General features: G+C 45.9%; 2 protein-coding genes across 2 annotated transcripts in view; both read left to right on the top strand.

The window, feature by feature from the left end:
• Orb2 (cytoplasmic polyadenylation element-binding protein orb2) overlaps positions 1 to 23,046 on the top strand; it is an 84,934-nt gene extending 61,888 nt beyond the window's left edge. The window contains exons 6-8 of the mRNA XM_078181795.1: positions 44 to 436; positions 560 to 670; positions 820 to 23,046. Coding sequence (XP_078037921.1) covers positions 44 to 436; positions 560 to 670; positions 820 to 936 — 621 coding nt within the window. The 3' untranslated portion in view covers positions 937 to 23,046. The remainder of the gene's footprint in view (positions 1 to 43; positions 437 to 559; positions 671 to 819) is intronic.
• A 424-nt stretch (positions 23,047 to 23,470) lies between these two features.
• LOC144470528 (uncharacterized) lies at positions 23,471 to 24,166 on the top strand. Its single transcript, XM_078181802.1, has 2 exons — positions 23,471 to 23,676; positions 23,838 to 24,166. Exons 1-2 carry the CDS (start codon positions 23,609 to 23,611, stop codon positions 24,100 to 24,102), a joined length of 333 nt encoding a protein of 110 aa, XP_078037928.1. The 5' UTR covers positions 23,471 to 23,608; the 3' UTR covers positions 24,103 to 24,166.
• The last annotated feature ends 32 nt before the right edge of the window (positions 24,167 to 24,198 follow it).

Genomic DNA, 24,198 nt, shown 5'->3' on the forward strand with positions numbered 1-24,198 from the left:
ACGATTTTTCTCGTTTTCCTGAGCCCGACGTTCTCTTCGACAGGACGAAGCTTCCGTGCAGCAGTTGATCGACGCGTGCATCCAGGACGACGAGAAGCTGTACCTGTGCGTGAGCTCGCCGACCACCAAGGACAAGCCCGTGCAGATCAGACCGTGGCGATTGAGCGACGCGGACTTCGTCTTGGACGCCTCGATGCCGTTGGACCCGCGGAAAACGGTGTTCGTCGGCGGCGTGCCGCGGCCGTTGAAAGCCGTCGAGCTGGCGATGATCATGGACAGGCTCTACGGCGGCGTGTGCTACGCCGGCATCGACACGGATCCGGAGCTCAAGTACCCGAAGGGAGCTGGCAGAGTCGCCTTCAGTAATCAGCAAAGCTACATAGCTGCCATATCGGCCAGATTCGTTCAGCTGCAGCACGGTGACATAGACAAAAGGGTGAGTCGTGCTTCCATCTAATTTCGAGCGTCGTCAAAAGACACGTGCATCCTTCAATAATGTAAATTATTAAATCAATAATGTAATTTAAATAATGTCATTTATCGTGTTACTTTCGTCTAGGTCGAAGTGAAACCGTACGTCCTGGACGACCAAATGTGCGACGAGTGTCAGGGACAACGCTGCGGAGGCAAGTTCGCGCCGTTCTTTTGCGCCAACGTCACCTGCTTGCAGGTAAGCGAGTCACTTCCATGCTAAAGAGACAGAGGGAGTTTGCGAGAGAGAGAGAGAGAACGGGAGAGAAAGAGTGAGCGAACATAGAGCGAGACAGAACAAAAGAACGATGGAGGGAGGAAAATGTAAACAAGTTGCTTTTATTGCAGTACTATTGCGAGCATTGCTGGGCAACGATTCATTCTCGACCGGGTCGGGAGTTCCACAAACCACTGGTGAAGGAGGGTGCGGATCGACCTCGAGCCGTACCTTACCGCTGGTGTTAACCCCAGCTGCGTTGTCCCTAATTATCTCGCAACCCTAGCTAATTAACTACCGCTCGTACGAATCCCCCCCCCCCCCCTACTCCCCTATCAACCTCCATCCAGCAGCCAGGCATCCTTCCGCGAGACCCGCTACCTATCATTATACCCCCCCACCACCACCACCACTTTGAGCCCACAACCTCGCGTTAACCGAAGTCGAACTCGACCGAACTCGGTTTACCTCACCTCCCCGCCCCGACAGTCAGAGCCTCACCTCCTCGTCACTTTACTTATCTATCGAGATACAATCCGAAATCACAGTTTCTACTACTACCCACTCGATCGTCGGTAACTAGCACTATTCTATTACTACCACTATTATCGCTACCACTATACTGCTCTATCGCTACTACTACTTACAACTACTACCTACTACTACCTACTACTACTACTACCACTACTACTACTACTACCACTACTACTACCACTACTACTCTACTACAACTACTACTAGTACCACGATATTCTACTGCGACCAGTTACTTGTGCTCCACCGCTACTCGGACGCAACGCCGAGCGGATTAGCTCGGCAGAGAAATCCAACATCCGAAAACACGCTGTTCGTTTCCCGGGAAGCCGATCCTCTCGACGCCGCGCCGTATCACGCTGCGATCGGAGGCGAAGAAGAGAGAAGAGACCACACGTCTACCGGAAGCTTGCTGTGCATACACCTGCGAGGAAGAAAACGAACGCGCGGAACGACCAACCAACACGTCGCCCGGGTCTCTGTGCTCGCGTCCACGCGGTTTGGTTGGTCGTTGCGAGAACGCGACGTCCGGGTCCTTCGCCGCGTCGCTTCGTAATCTCGCGTCGACTCGTCGTTAGGTCGAATCCGATTGCAGGACCGCGCGGTTCCAGAGCCGCCGCCGCGACCGAGGACCGTTCTCTCGGCGACGCCCCCGGCCGCCTCCTCTTCCCATTGGAACGAATTTCGCAAGAGAAAACGCGGCGGACGCTCGATTCCTTGAAGACGCCGACGATGTCGAAAGAAGACGAGTCGTGCAACCACGGTCGAAGAGGTTGTCGCCTCTCTACGGCACGCCGAACGCAGCGTCTCGGAGGACGAACGAGCCGGGCTCGCGAACGGAAATGGTAAGAGGAGAGCCGAGCAGAGGCGCCCGATTCGACGCGAGATTCACGAGCGACGTAGGGAAATCTAGTAATATATACATAGAGAGAGGATGAGAGAGAGAGAGAGATCGCTGAGTCGACGGGAACGAGAGCTGGTAGAAAAAAAAACGCGAAAAACAGAGTGATAGATAGTCAGAGAAAGCGAAGAACAGATGACGAGCCGTTCGCGAATCGATGTTGAATAGATAACGAATATCATCCACGCTTCGAACCGCTGTGTATTAGTTAATTCTCTGTATCACACAGTCTTTAGCTCGTAAGGACCTATTCGATATGTTACGTAGGTGCGTTCCACGTACGCGCATCTACGACGTGTCGCTGCACGTTTACGTGTATATATATGTGTTGTACATGTAAATATACATTTACAGGACACGTATATACGCATTGCGCGTGAAGTTTCTCGCGCGGGACAGGAACGCGACTCGCGCGCTCTTGTTCCGGGATATTCGAAAGACACGGATGATTTTTTACCCATTAACTTAACCGAGTGCGAGACGTAGCAAAAATTGAAAAGCCAGCGGAAAGAGAGAGAGAGAGAGAGTCGTAACGAGAACTGAGTGGGTGCGACACGAGGAAAAAAGAGAGTGATAGAGGGAGAGAGAAAGAGAGAGAGAGAGAGAGGGAACGAATGCACGGTGAATGCATGTGCAAGGAGACGCGTAAGATACCCGAAGAGGGTGAGAGAGGGGAAGAACGAGAGACATGGATCTAGGATGGTAAAACAAGATATAGAAATCGAAGGCTAGATGGGTAATTTAAAAAGTTGATAGTCAAATTTGCTTAGCCCGCGATGCGTACCTGATTCTCTGCCAATAACTTCGAAGCCGGTTTCACGAGCAGCCTCTTCGAGGTTTCCAAGGGTCGTTCGATAGGGAGAGAGACAGAGAGCAAAACAATAGAAAAATAACTTGGTCGTTGGTCTCGCATCGGACGGAAACAGTACGCTCTATACTGTTCGGAAACAAATAAAAGTAGGAGAGTACAAAAATCGAAGGTTCGCGTCGCGTCCACGAACTTTAGGAAAAAAAACTGATCGCGAGAATGATCTGTTCGATGATCAATGTTCTATGATCTATTCTGTTCGGAAAGGATCGGCAAAGACGGGAACTATGATACAGTTGGCCGGGTCACGAATCCTTTCTCGAGAAAAAAAAATGAAAAACGAGCGGTGCTTGTATCTCTCGCGGAATCATACTCGGAACGCTACAATACCGTAAAGTAAAATAGCCCTCGTGCACCGCGAGAAACGTGGTCATCGAGGATGGGGCGAACAAGAGAGGAGTTGTGAGAGAGGAAGAGAGAGAGTGATAATTGTTCCTCGTCCTCGACGATAGCGGCGCGAAACAGCCGACGGTCGTGTTCGTAGTTAATTTTAGTCTTGATACGTCCTATAGATAATTGGAAACAAGCAACGCGCGACCTGTAAAATTGTTTTCTCGTGCGGAAGAACGTTTTCGATTCATAGTAACATCGCATGGATCCCTCCTGTGTACATACCGATTCCTCCGAGACGATACGAAAAAGCGGTCCCGATGCGCGCCCGAATCCAATTTCGATCGAGACACAGACACACGCGTTCTCTTCGTAGCAAAAGAAAAAAAAAAGAAAACGAATCTCTTCGCTCGGCATATATAATCAAACGCAGTGATGCGATCGACGTAGTTTAAAAAGTAAAATATCCTCTCGACCGAGATACACGCGTAATCGCTTCTAATTTTTCGAGGGAGAGCCGCGCGCCGGTCTTCCGGCGTGTCCCGAATCGTTTCGGAGAAGACGAAGAAATAGGAGAGAAAGAGCGAGAGAGAGAGTGTGTGTGTGAGAGAACGAACGAGAGAGAGAATGTGTTGTTCCTCCAGCTTCTCGGGAAACGGCGAACGGGAGCAACGAAAGCGGCGCGCACGGAGCTCCGCGTTCTGCTTAAATAGATGGACGTGTTCTGTACGTAGCATTATCATCGGTCGAAAACCATATAAGCTCGTAGATTAACCTCGCACGACGAGTACTCGTTAACGACACACTATACAGCGCGTCTGCGCCATGCACGCAGTCGCATAGAGCATGCACCGGCGCCACACAGAAACAACACCTACACACACACCCACCACCGGACACAGAGGGGAGATAGAGAGATAGAGGCGTATACACACAGCGATATATACACACACACACAGAAACACGCGCGCGCTTAAACACACTTCGATCGATAAACACCCACCTGTACGAATCGGTAGATCAGGCGAATCGCAAATCGACCGATATTATTATTATCGCGAAGGTCCGATAACGTGGAATGGACAAACAAAAAGTAATCTCCGCATCTATATATACATATACATATATTTATATATATATACATATATATTTATTTTTTTGGTACTGTTTTTTGTATATACTTGTCGCCGTAGATTAGGTGACGTTTAGGCACCGCACGAGGTACGAGCCCGTACGCTCGGAATGAAACGAAACGCGAGAGGCAAAACTCGGGGACGCCGCGGACAAGAGACACATACACGCACGCGATAGGACACGAGAGAGATAGAGAGAGAGAGAGAGAGAGAGGGAACGGGGAGAGAACGTGATAGAATTGATTAGGGGGATTAACACGTGGAGAAAGGATTACCCTCCGTCCCTTCGTTCGTACGAATTCGTTGCCGGTGTCACGCGAGCAAGATTCGACGGAACGCTGCGCGCGGAGGACTCGAACCGCGTGCAGTCCACGGAATCGGGTATCGAGACGCGGTAACCCGCGGGGAGAGACGAGTTAGCGAGCAAACGCGAGAAAGCGCCATACGTTCGTACGGTATCCCCGGATTCCCGGTCATCTCCCTCGGGCCCCCCAGTACGGCGGAGCATTATTGGCAGAGATATCGACGGTACCCAGCGAAAACCGTAATACGAGCGAAACGTTCAGACGAGCTACCGACAACAACAACAACAACACACCGCTGTTGTACCGTAATAGGCGTGCGCACGCACGGTCACGCGCCCCAAAGTCTGAAATATTACGCGGAAAAAAACACTAGGAATACGCATCGTGTATATACACCTATACATACATATTAGTCGATAGAACGAAAAAAAAAAAACATACTGAATTTTTCTATTCGTTGCTACGATAATATTCTAAATAACGTTTAATCTTTTTCTTAACGCGTTCGACGAGTTTTCAGACCGTTTCACGCCGGATTAGGGAAACGATCGGCCGACAAACTTTTTACGAGGATGGGACAGAAGGAGAAAGAGAGAGAGAGAAAGAGCGCGAGAGAGAGAGAGAGAGAGAGCGAGAAAGGGTGGATGGAAGAGCAAGAATGAAAATACGGCCGATAATCGAACGATCGATCCTGTCGAGAGAGAGAGGGGAGACGACGCGGGCGGAGCGTTAGTTAGCGTAATTTTTCGATGCGACCTCCGTGACGTCGCTCTCGCGCGAACGAGGAGTCCGCGATACGGAATTCGTGCGACGCGCGCGCGTCTCACGATTCCGGTGTCTTGCGGATCGCAACGCGTCGCTATAGGTAGGACAATTATCGAACGATGACGAGCGAGTGAAAGAGCGGAGCGGATCCGCGCGCGATCTAATCGTTCCGCGCGAGAACGATACTCTGGACGAAGAAAAAATGAAAGCTTATAGGATGCGAACGCGCCGAGACGCTCGCGCGATCGCGATCTCGTTCGCGCCCCGGACTGGCTCTCCCCGCTGATCGATCGGTATACATACTTGTAGCGAAACTTAACTAGGTACCAATTCACCTAAATCAATTGATAATTAAAGAAAAAGGTATATTAATGCATATTAATATATAAATATATATATGTATATAATAATATATATATAAATATAAATATATATATGTATGTATATATATGTATATATATATGTATATGTATGTATATGTATATATATATATATATATTTGTGTATGTATATATATATATTTATAGGGGGGTGGGGGTAGTATTGTTTGAGGACTCGGAAGGACGAGTGATTCGGACAGAGAGAGAGAGAGACCGAAATTTTTCTAGGCAAATTTTTCTATTCATTGTCAAACGCAGAATTCTAGCCCGAGTCGCGCGCACCGTGTCCGAACCCTGTCTGGCACCAACTACATTGTACGCGTGTCCTCGAGCGACGGAGAAAAATTGGGTAGACTAACGGGCAGACAGGCAGGCAGACAGACAGACAGACAGACGGACGGGAAAAGATAGGCAAAGAAAAAGTGACGTAGCAGTCGGGCGGATCGCAGACACGCAGACGCATAGGAAATTCTGGAAACTGGGCAGGGCGGAACGGTGAACCGAAAAGCGAGAACGTGTGTACGCGCGTGTCGCGCACGTTTTCCGAGGGCAGTGCAATTGATAGACTAACCCGGGCGAGTCGGCCGCTGTTTTCTGTGTTTTCGCGTGCTCCTACGACGACGCCGCCGGCAACAAAACCGTATCGTACGAACGCGACGATCGAGATCGAAATCGGGATACGATTCCTTTAGTTAATTTGAACGAGCAACGGCGCGTCCGCTCGGCGCGCCCTTCTGCGTGCTCGCTTAGGCAAATTGGTAGGCTCGTTTTCGATGAATTTCTATAATTCGAATTGTAATTTCTAATTTACTAAAGGGGAGGACGTCGCCCGCGCGTCCTCGATAGCTAGTCGAAAATATAATAAGTTTAAAGCAGTGGAATCGGGCGGGACGCGCGCGAGTCTCCGCGCCGTCGGGTTCCTTAGGAAATTGAAGTGGCGCGCTCGGTGTCGAACGAAATCGCTGAACGCGGACATATCACTTGAAAGTTTGTATTCGCGAGAGCGAGAGTACGTGGACGTGAACGAGAGAAAGAAGGAGAGGGATATAGAGCGAAAATGGAATAGAAAAGTGGGGGGGGGGGGGGGGGGGGAAGTGGGACGGTCGTTTGATCCGTCGAGAGCGAAGGAAGAAACGAGATCTCGTCGTCGTAGCTGCACGGAAATTGCAATCTCGTTAGCCTCCTTGTTCGTCGTTCGCGATCGAAGGGGTCGAGACAAAAGAAAAGAAAAGAAATGGCAGAGACGCGGATATGCTGGAAACGATGGTAGGGCGGTATATGAAGAAGCGCGGTCGCCGTCAGCGATCGCGTTGCTTTCGAAATAGCGAAACTTTCTTACGTGTGCGCGCCGAGTCGCGAGGACGCGGGCGCGTTCGCGAGCGAGCCGCGTCAGAACGACCCGAGGGGCGCGAGGAAAAGGAAATTACAATGACAACAATTCAAATAATTATTAAATATCGATAATTATGATAAATAATCATAATAATTAACAAAAAATAATTGATAATAGTAATAATAACGAACGGCGAGAGGACGATGCTCTTGGCCGCGTGGTAAACGGCGCGGCGCCGGCAAAGTTTGTCGCTCGATATCGCTAGTAACAAAGGTAAAAAAAAAAACAAAATATTAAATAATACGTTAGATATGATTCTTCACCTCCTTTGTAATATGTGTGATAAAGCATAATATATAATATAATGACAATTATTATACGGAATATATGTGTGTACACGCATGAAACGCGGCCGCACGTGACACGGGCACACCAGGTACCCCCTATGTCTGTACATACATATACGTAAAGTACTAATATATTATTGATAATAACGAACGAAATATCTAATATATTCTGACAGACTTGGAAACAAATGTAAACGGATGATGGGGAGGAACGGAGATAGCCACGCTACACACACAACCGCGAAACAGAATTAGAACGGAAACGAAAACTAGAACGCGAATAGTCTGAGAAAAACCAGAGTGAGAAAGAAAGAAAGATAGAGAGAGAGAGAGAGAGAGGGGAGGAGAGAATGTGATGGGCATAGGAAAAACGACGGAACCAGCTGTGCAATATCGACAAGCAGACACATACGAATACATATATAATTGCGTTGTCCGTGTACCGTTTGTTCGCGAGTAATACGTGTGCGTGTGTCCACCGAAAGAGAGAGAGGGAGAGGATAACGTAACGAAAATGAAAAAAAGAGAAAATTGTGGGGGGAACGAGTAAAAATGGTAGTCATTTACGATAGATTTGTATTTTTCAGTGTTGAGAAGTTTTTATACCGCTGTTATATTCTTGTCTAAATATCTTACAATTAGTTTGGAGAGAATGCATGAGAGAGACGAGTACAATGTATCGTAGCGTGCATGCGTTTAGAAGCTATTCAGATGACGAGAGTGAGAGTGAGAATGAGAGATAGAGAGCGTCGTATTGCGTGCGAGAGCAAAAAAGGGCGAGAAAGAGAGAGCGAGAGAAATTGAAGAAATGGAAACCACAAGTTGGAACGGTTCTCACCGACGAATGGGTGGCGATTCTGACGAGAACACACGCGCGAGATGGAGCGATACGAGAGCGAGGAAGAGTTCGGCTGAACCGAGAAGCCCGGATGTTCCTCCTGCTTCTGCTTGAAGCAGACGGAACGGCTTTTCCGCTCGTCCGCGATAAGTAACTCTACGACGATCGATCCGCGGTCTGCGACCGTAACGAGGACGGTTTCCGAACGAGCCTGCGATTCTACGCGCGAAAAAAACAAACCTGTCTCGAACACGACCAAAACCCGAACCCGTGTCGCGTCCACTCGTACACCGAGTAGCTGTGTGCAACTTCCCTTACTCTTCTATGTGTATCGTGTTCTGCGTACGATTCGATTCATTTTTATTTTTTTAAACCGTCACACGTTTGTACATTTTGTATGGTAACTAGAGAGTGAGAGTGAGAGAGAGAGAGGACAGGCGCCGGTAGCGTTCGTCGGCTCGCACGCGAGTCTCCGTAACGAGTTTTGTTTATTTACTTCCAATCGAGCGCGCACGACTGTCCACCGCCAGCCGCCGAGACGGAGACCCTTAAGAACACTCGGCTTAAAACACCGAGCGGAAATCGACCACCACGGTTACGTCAAGGTCCTCCTTCTCCTTTCTCTCGGTTTCAGTCTCGCAGACGCTGGCCGCCGGACAGCTCGTCCGCTCGTTGGCGGATCCCCGTTGGTCTGTCACAGCGGGCACGGTTTTCCTCGAGGCTGCTGCAACCGAAGTTTTCGGCCAGCTGGTCTCGCCGCCGGCTGTGCTCCGCTGCTGTTCTCGCTACGATGTTTAACTACTAGTTTGTAATATTCCGACGCGTTCACAACCGTTCAACGTCGTTATTATTTTTACTTCTATTTCTATCTGTATTTTTATATACGACATACCTACACGTACCAAAGAAACAGTCGAGTGACACGCAGCAGCCGAACACGATCCGCGCGCGCGCGCGCACAAGGACAGAGGAGCGAGCACGAGCTCGCTCGCGCGGAGTTTGCAGCGATCATCCGGAAAAGACGCGGGACGAATCGCGGAATCGCAGCCACGACCCGAGAGAGAGAACCCGTTCGGCGATCGGTCGAGTCGGCGTTAGTTGCAATTCTACCCGGAAACGGTTCCGACGCGCGGAGACCGTTCGATCGCGGGGAACCACGTGGCGAAAGAGAGAGAGACACACATACACAGTTCACGGGGGAACCAGGTACTTTATATTTTCCGCGAATCGCCGGACGTGATCCAACTTTGTTCCGCGCGATTCGTCGATTAGAAAGAGAGAGAGTACATCGAGCCGGGGTCGATCGACGCTGGACCCGCGACACTTGGCCGCGCGCGACTAATAGGTAAAAATAGCTTAGATACGTTAAATGTAAATGTGGTACAGCGGTAAACTTAAATGTATGTACATGTGTATATGTTTCACACTTGGGAATACTTAGAACGTAAAAAAACGTGATAAGCCTATAAGACAGTATAAAATGGAGCTGGGAGCCGTGCAATGTTCTTAACCGGACGAAAGGAAGCAAACCGAACGATGCCGACGAAAGAGAAAACATACGGATGCAGCAGTCGATCAGAGAGTATAAAATAGAGCGAGTGTGAGAGAGAGAGAGTGAATCTGTGTATGTTTGTGGACGCATGTGTATCTGCTGCGTAAGTGCGCGCGTGTTTTGTGTGTATGGGGGGGGCGAGAGAGGGGGAGAGGGGGAATATCCGATGAAAGACGGGTCGATACGCGAAAGCCAGAACAAAGGAAAGAGATGATATTTTTTTATTTTTTTAACGAGAGCACGAAGACGTCGAATAAAAATGGTCTTCAACCTGCGCGCGAAAGAACATAGGAAACGGGAAATACAGAAACCAGAAATCTCCACGGAGGACAGGGAGAAACACGTTAAACTGGGCGAGCATGTATTTTTGCATGTGCATCAAATCTCTGTGTGCGTTTATCTGTGCGTGTATGTACATGAGAAAGAAGAAGAATGGCGGAAGGAGACAGAGAGAGAGGGGGGGGGGGGGGGGTAAAGAAAAGAACAGGAATAGGGGGTTGAGCATCCCAGAGGCGGGCACAGTGCATGCGCTTTTCTTTACGTAGTAAATAGTAAGTCTGACTGCTTTTGTTTTGTGGACATTTTTACGAGAATAGAAAACGTCTTTTTAGGTGTATAACAGGAAAAAAAGACAGAAAATTGAAAGAGTCTGTGTGTGAGAGAAAGAGATACGAGCGCATGTACGAGAGAGAGAGAGAGACGAGAAGAGAAAGAAAGGGAGAGAAAGAGAAAACCAAAAAAAGAGGAAACAATACACGAAACGGTGGGAATGAAAGTTATTATAGCGATGATAACGAAAGTGAATTTTTTAAATGTCGTTTCGGATTTCTACGCATCTTTTTATGTACATTTATACGTCGACGTTTGTTTTTATTGTAAAAATTTTCGCCGTTTTACATTCGTAAGTTATCCGTAGAACCCCACCCCCCTGGTCCCTAACCGACCCCACCACCCCTACCCCTCTCCCCCAAGAAGCCCCCCCAAATACCCTTGTTACTAATAACTATTACTTAAGATATTCACCTTTTTGTCCTAGCGTATAATTGTGAACGCAAATTTCTATGATTTTGTAATATAAACGATTAATGCAATTAGAAAAAAAAGGAAACTTACAAGTGCAACTTAAGTCCTACAACTTGAAGTTACCAAAAAACTGCGAGAGAGAGCGAGAGAGAGAGAGGTTTTTTCTTACTCGAATGGATATAATTTTTTATTAAAGCGAAGTTTTTGCGAAGCTCGTTCGAACGATCATCTTTATTTTTTTATACTATTAAAAAGAAACACGGTGTGTAGCGTCTAACGTCCTGCCCCACCTCTGGGTTTAGAACAAGCGATCGAAAACCACCAACACGCGACACGTACGACGACGACGACACGTCTGTCTTATTGCAAGACGCGATTTTTTACCCGACTTCCCTAAAATCCCCGCCCACGGCCACCCCCCACCCCCTTTTTTACATTGCATTTCTATTTTTAATAAGGTGCGCTTTTTCGTAATTCGCTCGTATTCTGAGACCCGGGTGAAGGAGGTACGATCGCGACGAACAGTGACGTGGACAGCGACGGGAGACAATTGCGTGTGTGACTATGCGAGAGTGTGTATCTGTGTGCGCGCGCGTATCTTGTAAATAGAATCAACGACGGTCGCGTCTTGGATATCGACAGAGGTTTTTTTTTTCTCTTAATAAGAAAATCGAAGCAGAAAACGCAAAAAAAAGGGGGAAGGAAAGACGGACGAAAGATAGGGGAACGAATGGAGAAAGAGAAACGTTCGTTGGAAGCGGAGTGACGCGAGGAAAGAAAGAAAGAAAGTAGGGGCGAGAGAACGAGAGAGAGAGAGAGCGAGCGAGAGAGAATATACGTATAAGGAGATAAAGGAGCAAGATTATTGTTGGATGACCAATTGTTGACCCTGACTCAGAACACCTAATTAACAGATAAAACCAGCCAGCATCGGTATTACTCACTATTTTCTTTCACTTTCTATGCTTAAAGTTCTAGCTCTATCATGCAGAGTCTGGGCATGCCTCTCACAGGGCTCTAATTTGATATTCTCTCGGATCTCATATCTGGTTCCCGATATATCAAGGCCTTCGGCCAATTTTTGAGCCCTCGTTCTGGTCAGAACGGTCGCGGTGAGGTGCACGCACTTATATCTAGTCCCTCTTTTTGTGAACTGTAAATCACCAGCCACTACAGCGAGGTCCGCGCGACAGTGTATCTCGTCGAGCAGCAAATAATCAGCGCTATTTTCAATCTGCTGTATCCTCCTCATAGCGGCTCCATAAGATAATAAAACTGCTTATAGCAACGCCTAAATCAGCCAGCACTTCGTTTCTGGTTGACTCGTCTGGGCATTTGTACGCGAAATCACAAAGCTTGTCATCCCACTTCTGACACCAAATTTATGTTGGAACCTCGGATGGAACACGTATCGAAACTCGATTATATTTTACAACTCGATTTATTTAAATACTTTTCTTACTACAACGTTGGTTCCTAAGTCTATCTTGGAAGCGCGAGTGTACTGTCGGGAAAGATTTTCTAAAAAGTGCCTGTAGCGTGATTCTTGAGGGTTCTTATATCCTCGTGTTTTGGGGGGTGAGAGATGACCATTAGCCCTTTACTAAGTGACGTTGGCCTCTGACTGATTCGAACTTTAAGCATAGAAAGTGAGAGAAAATAGTGAGTAATACCGATGCTGGCTGGTTTTATCTGTTAATTAGGTGTTCTGAGTCAGGGTCAACAATTGGTCATCCAACATTATTACTAGTCAATCCTCGAATCACGAAAATTGCACGGAAGTTTTAAGAAACGAACGAGAGAACGTTTTTCGCTTCCGTTTCGTAAAAGAAAAGAACTTTGTTTGTATCTTCGAGCCTTGAGTTTTTGATGGAGCAAAACCGATTTCAGGTATCGGCACGATTCTACAACGTCCTACTAATTTAGAGACTGTTTTCACCGTAATTCGAGAGATCCTTCTTTTTTTTCTACGTTGTTTCTACGTTCCACCTGTAATCCGAACGGTGTCGCGTTACCGTTAGCACGCGCGTATATCGTTGTACCGTTTTGTATCGTTGTATCGTTGTATATTGTATAATTGTATAATCCGTGATTTTTTCTTTTTTTTCCGACTTCTCGACTCCGTTCATTTTCTGACCGACGCCGTTAATTAACGTTTAAGGTTACGTTTAGTCCGCCTGGAAATCGCTTTGTCGAAACTATCCACCTAGGTAAAGATATTTTGTAAACTTGTATATTTTATTGTCGACCGTGGACGAACACGGTTCGCCGCACTTGATTTCCTTTTGTTTCGTTTCGCAATATTTTTTTTTTTCTGTTTTGTTAAAAAGAGTTTTCTTTCGTATTCTAGTTACAAAAATGCAAGACTACGCATAGATCACTGAACACGTCTCGACTTGTTTCTTTGTTGTTTTTTTTTTTTCTCTCATTCGTCACACATCGATGTATATACATGCATGTGTATATATCGATTCACGCATTCCTCTTCCCTGTTTTTTTTCCAGCGCAAGCGAAAAAGCGAGCGAGCGAGCGAGCGATCGTAGTACCGACATCGCACCAGAAGATCGGTTACTACGTATCAACATTTATTGTACAACCACGAGCTAGAATATAATCGATCTCCCACCCCGGACACCCTCCCCCGATATTCCGGACGACTCCAAGAGAGACTCGAAAGGGGTAGGGACGCGGGGGAGGGATTCACAAAAGGGGGGAGGAACGATCGCTTGTTCGTCGTCGTCGTCGATCACAGTATTATAAAATCGTCGTTTACGGCGACGGAGGGAATCGTTTGCCGACGCGAGTCGATCGTGTCCGACGGATTCGTCGTCGACGAAGAAAACAAAAGAACGATGGTCTAACGATCCGGAGAGAGGAGCGCGTACGAAATAAATAATTAATATTGCACAGATTACGCTTAACGTAAACCCGAAGAGAAGCAACCACGCACGTAAAAGCGAAGCAATAACTGCCGCGCGTTTGCCAGGTTATGTCAGGTATCACGTACCATCCTTTGTCGTACAGTTGAACACCGTTCCGCGGACGCGTCGGTTTTTACGATCCGAAGTTTGTGCCCGGGTTTCGAGCGTGTGATCGGCGCGGATTCGCGTAATCGGATCGACTCCTTGCGCCGGGCAGCGTCCAACCACACGCAACGGGGGGACAATTTTTCGAAGCCCTTTTTCCCGCCTAGCTGAGCGCGAGACAACACGACGTTGGTTAGAGTTTCGTCGTAGCGCGGCGACCGGAAGCGGACGGCGGCGATCGCGACAATTAAAAGACGCTGGGCTACACCGACACACACACACACAGAAACACATACACACGTTGTTTTACGAGGCGCGCGCGCGCTGGGGCAGTCGAATTTAGAAGAATTTTCAAGTAACCGATTTTTATTGTACCTCTCAGATATATTATACTCGTGCAATTTCTATTTTATTAAACGTATAAAAACGGGAGGGCGAGCCCGCGAGTTCTTCGATGGACCGACGAACACGTTGCTAAGTTTTCAGCGCGATTCGAATTTATACATACGTAAACGTATATATTATTCTATATATACATAAATAATATCAGAATCTTAAATACACAGAATTAGATGTTACCCACCCCTCCCCTTGACCCTTTTATTACGAGGTAAACGATTAAAATCGGGATTTATGTAGCAAGCCCACTACATAGACGCGTACGTGTATTTACCCCCCCCCCCCCCCCCCCCCACAAAAAAAAAGAGAGATCGTTGTAGCAATTTCAGGGGAGCCGAACACAGAGTCGAGGGCGCTGAGATGTGAGATCGTAAGGCGAATAATATCGTTTCCTCCCTGTTCAAATTAACCAACGATTCTCGCGTTCGTATCTTAATCCGATTTTACGGCGATTCTCGGAGTAGCGTTTTTAAATGAAACCAACACTTTTTCTCTTTATCCGCGCGATTCGAATCTATCGTCTAAGCCCCCATACGTAAACCACTTTTAAATACCGCATTATCGTGCTAGAATTTAGCGTTTAAATGACGTGTACGTCTATGCGATATTTCTTCCGTCAAGAAAAAAAAAAAAAAAGAAGGTCTAGATCAAACTTTTTCTCCTGTTGTCGAGCGCGTGAATAATGCGCTCGCCTCGATCCGTATTTTCTAACGATTCGATGGACAGAGATAGCGAGAGAGAGAGAGATAGAGAGAAAGAGGGAGAGAAAGGGGGAGAGAAAGATAGAGAGAGACATGGAGAGAAAGATAGAGAGACAGAGCGAGAGAAATTAAATAGCGAGAAATGCAAAGACAGAGTGAGAGAAATTAAATGGCGAAAGATGCGAAGACAGAGTGAGAGAAATAAATAGAGAGAAAGGAATCGTGGAGAGAAAGATGGACAGAGCGAGAGAGAGAAACAAATGGAAAGGATGCGAGAGCGTGAGAGAGAGAGAGGAGAATAGAATAACTGAGAGTGGCAAAGCTTCCTCGGGAGACTCGTGTGCCAAGGGGAAGACTTTGTCGACGCCCTTTCCGTCGACGATTCTCGCGGTGCCTCGCTGTCGGAACGTGTCCCCGGATATGATCCCCAGTTACAGACAATATTTTCGAGCTTTTCGCACGGCACTCGCAAGCCACGGGGGCGTCGCGACGACGTGATCGGAGAGCAACGCCGAGCGACGCGAACGCGGCGATCGACGATCTTTCGTACGTCCAGATTTATTCTTTTGATACGCGTCTAGCTAGGTTTTTACACGACGGTTTAGCGACGCGAACCAGGCGCCAAATGTTTTTCGGTGAAACGAGGATAATAACGGGGACGGCGATCGAACGGGCTGCGAAAGCCGAGGGGACGAGAACGCGACGGACTTTTAACCCTTTGACCGCGCTCTGAAATGAATCGATGCGAACGAAATAAAATGGACGGATAAGCCGCCACGGCACGCTGAAGCGGATAGTTGAAAAGTTAATTATAAAGAAAGGGATTCGATAAACAAGTTTCATTCGACAGTGGAATGTTTAACGCGCGTCTGACAAACAAAATAGCGAACGAGTCGACGCTACAGCGATGTGTTGCAATCTATTTAAATACAGAGAGCGTATATTTACACCTTGGTGGACAGAAGCCTCCACTCAGAAGAGTGCACAGGGTAGTCGTCGATAAATGTTTAAGCAAACATCTCGCGAATGCTTGAAATTGTTTAAAAATTTAGCGAGAGAAATTTATACAACTTCCGAACAGGTATAAAATACACGTGGATTATTTCTTTCTATTAACAGCCTTCTCGAATTATGAAAATCAACTTCGTTTTTTTAAATGCATACGTATTTATAGTTTTTATGTATTTAGTTACTATAATGCATTTGCATTCGAAATCGTATCGTATTAAAAGCTGTTATTGAGTATCGTTAAGAAGATGATCAGCGTTTTAAGTATTAAGGTAGTAATTTGTATTATGTCTTTGAGGTAACGTAAGTTTGTAATCGTACAAAAGCGTAAGAGAAAAAGACAGTAATTCATGCTCTACAAATTATACTTTGTTTATAACCATACGGGCACGTGTGTTTAGACGAATCGGAGGCCAGTGATTCTGCTTCATATTCAGAATTATGTATCCTGTTGCATTTAGTCTTTCAGGTTCTACTATGAAAAACAAACTACTATTTAATATACCGATTATCTTCTAAATAATAGACAATAACAGTTTTTAATACCATTTCGACTGCAAATTCCCTTTACTATCTAAATATAGAAAGAATATTATACGTATGCATTTAAAAAAAAAACAAAATCGACCTTCGTCGCATGCATGAGCTTCGTAACTTGCATAATAATAGTCTTTAATACGATACCAGTTTGTCTGCGAATGACTTTTCGTAGTTAAATATACAATATTTATGCATTTAATGAAACAAAGTTGACTTTTGTATCTCGGAAAGTGTCGCGAATAAAAAGAAATAATTTACGCGCACGTTTGCAGATGTTCTAAAACCGCGTGAATCTCTTTTATTAAATGTTCATATAATTTCAAAGCTTTACGAGATATTTAATAAACATTTGTGAACGCTCACCTTTGCATAACCTTGCAGCTGTGGATTTCTTTTATTAAATTTTTCTATAATTTCAAGGCGTTACAGGATATTTAATAAACATTTATAGACGGACGCCCTGTATATAACTTTCTCGCGGTCAAAGGGTTAAAGCACGTCTCGAGCGGATGATTTTTGATATTACCAGTTACGCGTCCAACTCCGCGCACGTTTCGTTCCCACCTGGCGAACGTCTCTCGCGAGTGCACAATCCGCGCCGCGGTGACACCTGTCGTTCCATTCGATTTCGCACGCGAAAATCATCGAGAAAGTTTGAAGGTATTGGGGTTGGTGAATAATTTCGTTTTTTTATTTTCTTTTATTTTACGATTCGTTGCCGTTCGACAAAGTGTATAATATTCATTCGATTTCTGCTCCACAAAACTGTGTTAACAGTTATAACAATAAATTAATCCATTATTTACTATCTATTATTTACTATTTTTTGATTAAATAAAACCCATGGAATCATGCCAAAACCTTGGAATCTGCGAGCGGAATGGTTATCACGGTCGCTATACAGTCTCAAAACTAATAACAAATTAAATGATTAAAAAGACGATTAGTACAGTTTCGTAGAGCAGAAACAGCTCAGAATCAATATTATACACTTTGTCAGACAGCAACGAATCGTTGCGAAATAAAAGAAAACATAAAAACGCTATGAACTTATTCGCCAACATCCAGCGACGCAGCTTCCGCAGCTGCGTCGGTTTCGCGCGTCTTAACCCTTTGCGGTCGCGCGGCGACTCCAAGGCGCCGCTGAAAACGATCGTGCCACGTTTCAAAATCATTTTTATCACATTCATTTGTACTTAGAAAATTCTTAGGAGCTGTTAACCGTTGCACGAGTCGCAAAATGCAATTCCATAAAATGCTCCAAGTTATATAAAATGTCAACGGTCCGAGTCTAGACAAATATCTTGGATTTTTACTTAAAATGGCTCCGACCGCAGAGGGTTAACACTGGACTCTCGCGCTCTATGGTTGAACACGTGTTCGCGAACGAATCTTCTCGATCCTTAGCATAGAGTATTGTACAGTTTAAGAGTACCGGCAGCGGCGTCAGCCCGCCGATTTTTATCCTTTCGAGCGTAGCCTGTACCGTAGATCACAATTGAATACCGCGCGCTACGAGAGAAAGAGAGAGAGAGAGAGAAAGAGAGAGAAAGAGTCGAGCCGCTAAAGTTGTTTCGGTAAAGAATAGAATTTCAAAGCTGGGACAATCAAACTTTTTCTATTTTCTACGTCCGGTTTGCCGGCGGGGGAGCAACGATCTCCGGTTGGCACATTGTTCGAAATACGATCGTTTCGTTGCGTTTGTTTCGAGACACGTCACCGCGGAGAAAAAAAACCGCGGCGCGGACGAGAGCTTTGGAATTTTAGTCACCGACGATGGTCCGACCAGTTTCAGCGTCGCGTATAAGTCGGACCCGGCGAGAGCACCGATGCAACACGCGGCGAGCGATCTAGAAACAGCATAGGGCAACGCGCTGGTCGGAAGAAGACGCGGCTCGTTTTCGTCCCCGTTTCCGCTCCGTTCCTCTTGCGATCGCGGATATCAACCGCTTAGCTGCGTCGATATATTTTGAAGATGAATTTTGTTACGCGTTTTATTGATCGGAGTCGGTATAGTTCTTTCGATAACTGTTCTGGAATTAGCGCGTGAAATTTACGAATACATTGCCATAAGCATTTTCACAGAAATCGTAGGAGAATTATATTTATTGTAAGATATAAAATTGCCATTTCCTTGCGACGTGTATACACAAAAAATAATTTTTAACCAAGATTATCCGCATTCGAAAAATTGTTAAGAGCCTATTAATTGTTGCACGAGTCGCAAAATTCGATTCCATAATATGGAAAAGATTATGTAAAATAGGAGCTTATGTAAAATAGAGGTTATGCAAAATTATATTACGCTATAAGTTTGGAAAAATATTTTCGATTTCAGTTAAAATGGCTCCGACCGCAAAGGGTTAATCGGCGATCGGGCGAGGACGGTGTCGAACGTCGATTCGACGTCACCCCTTTGTCGACAACCAAACTGAGAGCACGAAAACGCCGGGCGTTCTTTCGACGAGCGCACGACCCGCTCGTAGCGATTTATAGGGTAGGCTTATTAGGGCGACTTTCGCGCAACTTTGAGCCGTAGGCGTTAGAGACCGTAGGTCCGTAGACAGCGAACGTTCGGAGTTTCATTCTGTGCGCGCGTGTCAGGCCGAAGGACTTCCGTGGCGATCGATCGATCGAGGAACGGGTCCCGTGGATCCCTCGCGAACTAGTTGAATTAATAAACAAAAAATTAATCGCTGCGGAAAACGGGAACAGAGACGGACTCGGAAACGGCGAGCGATCCGCCTCGACGCGATCACGTTGCGCGATCGAAAAACGATCCGATCGCGACTCGATCGCGATCTAAAGCTAACGGATAGAAGAACGATGGAACGAAGGTTAACGAATAGAAAAACGGTGGAACGAAGGCTAACGTATAGAAGAGCGATGGAATGAATAGCTGCGGACAGGCGAGGATTGCGGCGATGACGAGTGCACCGCCGCTGTGGCGCGATGCGATCGCGATATTCACTGTTTAACTTCGTTATCGGCCGCAGCCGCGTTGCGGCCGGTAATTCTAGCTTAATTAGCCAATAACACGCACGATAGAGTTTATTTTTTTGGTCGCAGAATATTGTTGTAGGTGTACATTTAACGGGAAGGGAAGAAGAGCCGAGGAGGGGGGTTGGTTGTCGGGTGGGTGGAGACGAGAGAACGAGGGGAACCGAGAGAGAGGGTGTCGCCGATTTCGAGTCCTTTTCCCTTGCGCCGGGGCCCGCCGATCTTCTCGAGCCTCGAGAGCCCCCCTGACCGACGACACCTTGGTCACCGCGCGCGAATCGATTCGTCTCGGCGGTATCGCAGCCGAAGGCGCGCGGACCGATTGGGGATGAGAAGCGTAAAAGAGAGCGTAAAGCAGAGCGTAAAAGAGAGCATAAAGAAGATTTCTTGGTCGGGTCGGATGTGCGAGTACGGACACGGACATACGGATGGGACGGAAGTTCACTGTTTAAGACTGTTCGCAACGGAGCCGCGACAAAAAGGCAACGCGATCCGACGCTATATACCGTGTGGCATTAATAAGATTAAAAATCGTTCTCAACAAACGATCCATCAAGGCTGCGTGCGGCGCCGCGTAGGAAATATTACGGTGTCCCGTAAGTTCTTTTTTCGCGTATGTACGACTTCGTTGCAAACAATACACAAATCAACCCCTTGCGCTACGACTCCTTTTACGCTGCGTTGATTAGCGTTAACTTGTCTTTAATGTTTTTCTTAATAGAACCAGACAATTTTTGTTTCCTGCATTGTCTTTACTTACCTTCGTTTTTACACGACGGAAGAATTAATTTTTATTTCTACGTAATAAAAATTAATAATAATTATATTTAGTAGAGTAAAAATTGACTCGTTGTTATAGCGCAAGGGGTTAACCACTTGGCTGCGTCGATATATTTTGAAGGAAAATTTTGTTACGCGTTTTACCGATCATACTGTGTATAATCTTTTTGATAATTCTTTTAAAATTACCTTAAAGCGTGCGAAATTTATGAATATGTAATTATGATGTGAAATCGTAGAAGAAGTATTTTTATTATAAGGCGTAAAATTGCCATTTTCGCAGCTAACAGGTCAAAAACACTCCGCGTTTCTCTATTATGAATCATAATATTATCGTACGAAAACCCTCGATAAATCTCGTCTTTCCTGCGGAACGCAAAGGGTTGACCAACAAATATCGTTTATTGATTTCTCATCAAAAATAAGGAAGGAACTTAAAAGGGACACCCTAATATTATACACGGTCCGCCGTGCTCGCATTGACATTGCGCGCACTCGTCGTCCGCGTCAACGCGCGCGTTTCCTTTTTCCGTTGAAGACGCTACCAACGCGCCGGGCAACGCACACCTCCGTGTGGTTGGTGAACGCGGGAAGAGAACTCTCGTTATCGTTATCGTTATCGTTACCGTTATCGTTATCGTTGTCGTTATCGTTGATATAATAATTCGTACCGCAAACCGTCGGGCGCGGACGCCGATTAACGAGCATTATCGCAACGCGCATCGGCTCCGTTTCCGGAGATAACGGTGCCCCCGCCCTTCACCCGGCCGCTTCGACTGGAATCCCGATAAACAACCCTTTTTATTACACCGTGGGAGCCACGACACGTCGCGGCGGAATTATTATGTCGATCGTGACCGAGACGATTTTCTAAGCAATTTTTTACCGATATCGTTAGTTTGAACGGCGACTGTCAGATAAGGAGAGATAAGAGAGACGAGAGAGGGAGAGAGCTAGGAAAAAACTTGTTCTCTCCGCGTCGATGCGCGAGCGTTCAGAGGGCATTTAGACGAGCGGCGACGAAAACGTCGCGGAGCCGAGAAAAACCAACGGAGGCGAGAAAAATCCAAGGGAATTACGGCACGCGAATTTTATCTTATATCAGAGTCCGTCTGTCTGTCTGTATGTTTGTCCGTCTGTTTATCTGTCTGCTTGTCTGACTGTCTGTTTGTCTGTCCGTCTGTCTGTCTGCCTATTGGTCTGTCTGTCTGTCTGCCTATTGGCCTGTCTGTCTGTCTGTCTGCCTGTCTGTCTGTCTGTCAATCTGTGTGTCTGTCTGTTTGTGTGTGTATGTATGCGTGCAACAATATTACGAATCATCGATCACGGGTAATTAGCGTGCGTTGAAATTATCCCGCGAGGCGTTCCCCTTTTCGCGATCGAAAAAGGGTGAACGAAATGAGAATACTGGGAAATGGCGAAAGAATGCGGAAACGAAAGAAAGAAAGAGAGAGAGAGAGAGAGAGGAAGAGGAGAAGACCGCGGAGGAAGCGGCGAATGGAAAATAAACGACGAAAATACAGGCGTACACATACGAAGAAAGAAAGAGAGAAAGAAAGAGAGAGAAAGAAAAAGAGAGAGAGCAAAGTGTGAAACGGTAGTAGGGAATCGTAATTTGTCAAGCTCGTTTCTCGATCACACTACTCTAATTACCCAGATGTAATTTGTACTGTGTAACTATTACTATTTTTATGAATTTTTGTACATTTTTCTAATTATTTTGTATGAAAACCTTTAGCGGAAAGAGTGGCACGGGTCTGGCACCCAACAACTTCTCCCCGATTTAAAAAAAAAAAAGAAAACGCAAGAAAAAAAAAGAGAGAAAGAAAGAAGTAATAGTTGAAAAAAAAAACACGAGAGTGTTCGTTGTCGCTGTGAACGCCGCGCGACGCGTGCACGCGCCTGGGATTAAACGATATGACGCGTTCGAACGCGGTCGAACGTGATCCGATATCGAGGCGTTGATGATGGGTGCCGAAGCAGAGAATGGACTTCAAATGCGATTTATATTTCAAACAGGAGAAAGTGGATAATGGAATTTGTTGCGCGTACACCGTGAGATTCAGAGGAAAGCCAGCCACAGCTTTCGATGTAGCATAGTCCACGATTTTTCGAACGATTTGTCCGCCCGCCTGTCCGCCCGAGACCTATCCGTCCAGGTTCTGTCTGCAATCGTTCAGGCTTTTAGCGATCGACCCTTGATTTTTATCTTTCAGGCTTTCAACCTTTGACAAACCTTTTAGATTACTCCCCGTCGACGCCTCTTAGTTCATCTCCTTGTACTTAACCTCGTACTTCCCCCCCACCTGTTCCCCACCTTCCTGTTTTCCGTTCTCGTTTCGTCTCGGTTCGGATTCGACAGGGAAAACAGAATCTCGGATGCCGGACGGAAGTAACGGGAGGACAGGCGGACGGACAACAATGCGCAGAAGCAGTGGCTATGAAAATACCAAAATAGTCTCGCGTATTAGAAACCGAATGCGTGATAACCTCCTTCGTAATTTGACAACGTGTTTGTTATTAATTATAAGAATCACATTTTCTTTTTTGTCTTGAATTTGAGATGCTATAAAATAGATCGATTCTTTCATGGAACTGTGAGTTATTTGCCTGGGCCACGTCCGATCCTTTTTCCGTAGAATTAGCGCGCCGTTCCTAATCAGCTGACACCTCCGACGGTGTCTTTTACAGTTCTGCGAACGTCGAGGAAGGAGTTACATCCCGTTGCATTTGCATTCTATACGATTCTTTGCATGCTTCGTTATATGCAACAAAAAGACAAATTTTTATGGATAAGTTGAATGATCTTCGATTAACCTTAAAACGAAGAATACATTATTTAATCATACAAACCAAATTGCAACTTGAAATTTCAAAATCTTGGTTGTAATGGATCCAATAGAGTTTCTTTACTCTGATTGGCTCACGATTCGCTACTGAGATAGGATCCACCGCGGATTGGATGCGCAGTAAAATGGCGGGGATGCGCAGTAAGGAGAACGCGCAGGATAAATCCGATTAAGATTCCCAGATGGAGCTCTCGTCTGTGTTGTTTGTGTCTCCGCGAATGTTCACGGAAATACATAATATATAATAAATTAAGGGACTGCTCGTACGTGTCTTGAAAACCAAAAGTAGAATCTGTTTATTAATCAAGATGCGTCTTACGCAAATTCTTTACAGAAACCTGATTTATGTTCATAAAATCCCTTACCGATTCCGTGGGTACGTATCAGTTCGCACGAGATTATAACCTCTTATTAAGCTTTCCTTTTTCTCTATTTATTTATTCTGCGGGAATCGATACCGTTTCGATTTACATCTCGCGCGATTTACATTACAAATTATGCAATTAATAATACACGTGCACATGGTATTACATACAGGAAACATCGCAAAGAAGTGGCACCAACCTTCAAAGAAATTTTAGACTATAGAAATGACATTATAAGGGAAGAACAAAATATGTTGCTGCTAAAACATCCGTACCTTACGCGAGAACAGTCCCAAGGTCATATGCGCAAAATCAAGCGTGAGCGTTACAAAAAAGTGGTAGCAGAGAATATTGAAGAAAAAAACCTGAAATTCAACAAACGAATTACTATTGTGGATCGTTTGAGGTACTACATGCACAACGAGGCTTGGGAATAATCAATATATTATATATATTTATCTGTACAAATAAATGGTTAGTTTGCAGCAATGCTTAAAATAATATTGGTTTTACATTAGAGTTAAGGTTGCAAG

The sequence above is a fragment of the Augochlora pura genome, chromosome 5 (genome assembly GCF_028453695.1).
Source record: "Augochlora pura isolate Apur16 chromosome 5, APUR_v2.2.1, whole genome shotgun sequence".
NCBI classification, from domain to species: domain Eukaryota; kingdom Metazoa; phylum Arthropoda; class Insecta; order Hymenoptera; family Halictidae; genus Augochlora; species Augochlora pura.

Bases quoted from the DNA above. Each gene is read 5' to 3' on its own strand.
- LOC144470528 (XM_078181802.1), top strand. From the start codon at position 23,609: ATGCGTCTTACGCAAATTCTTTACAGAAACCTGATTTATGTTCATAAA. The intron at 23,677-23,837 runs GTACGTATCAGT...TATTACATACAG, and splicing joins ATCCCTTACCGATTCCGTGG to GAAACATCGCAAAGAAGTGG.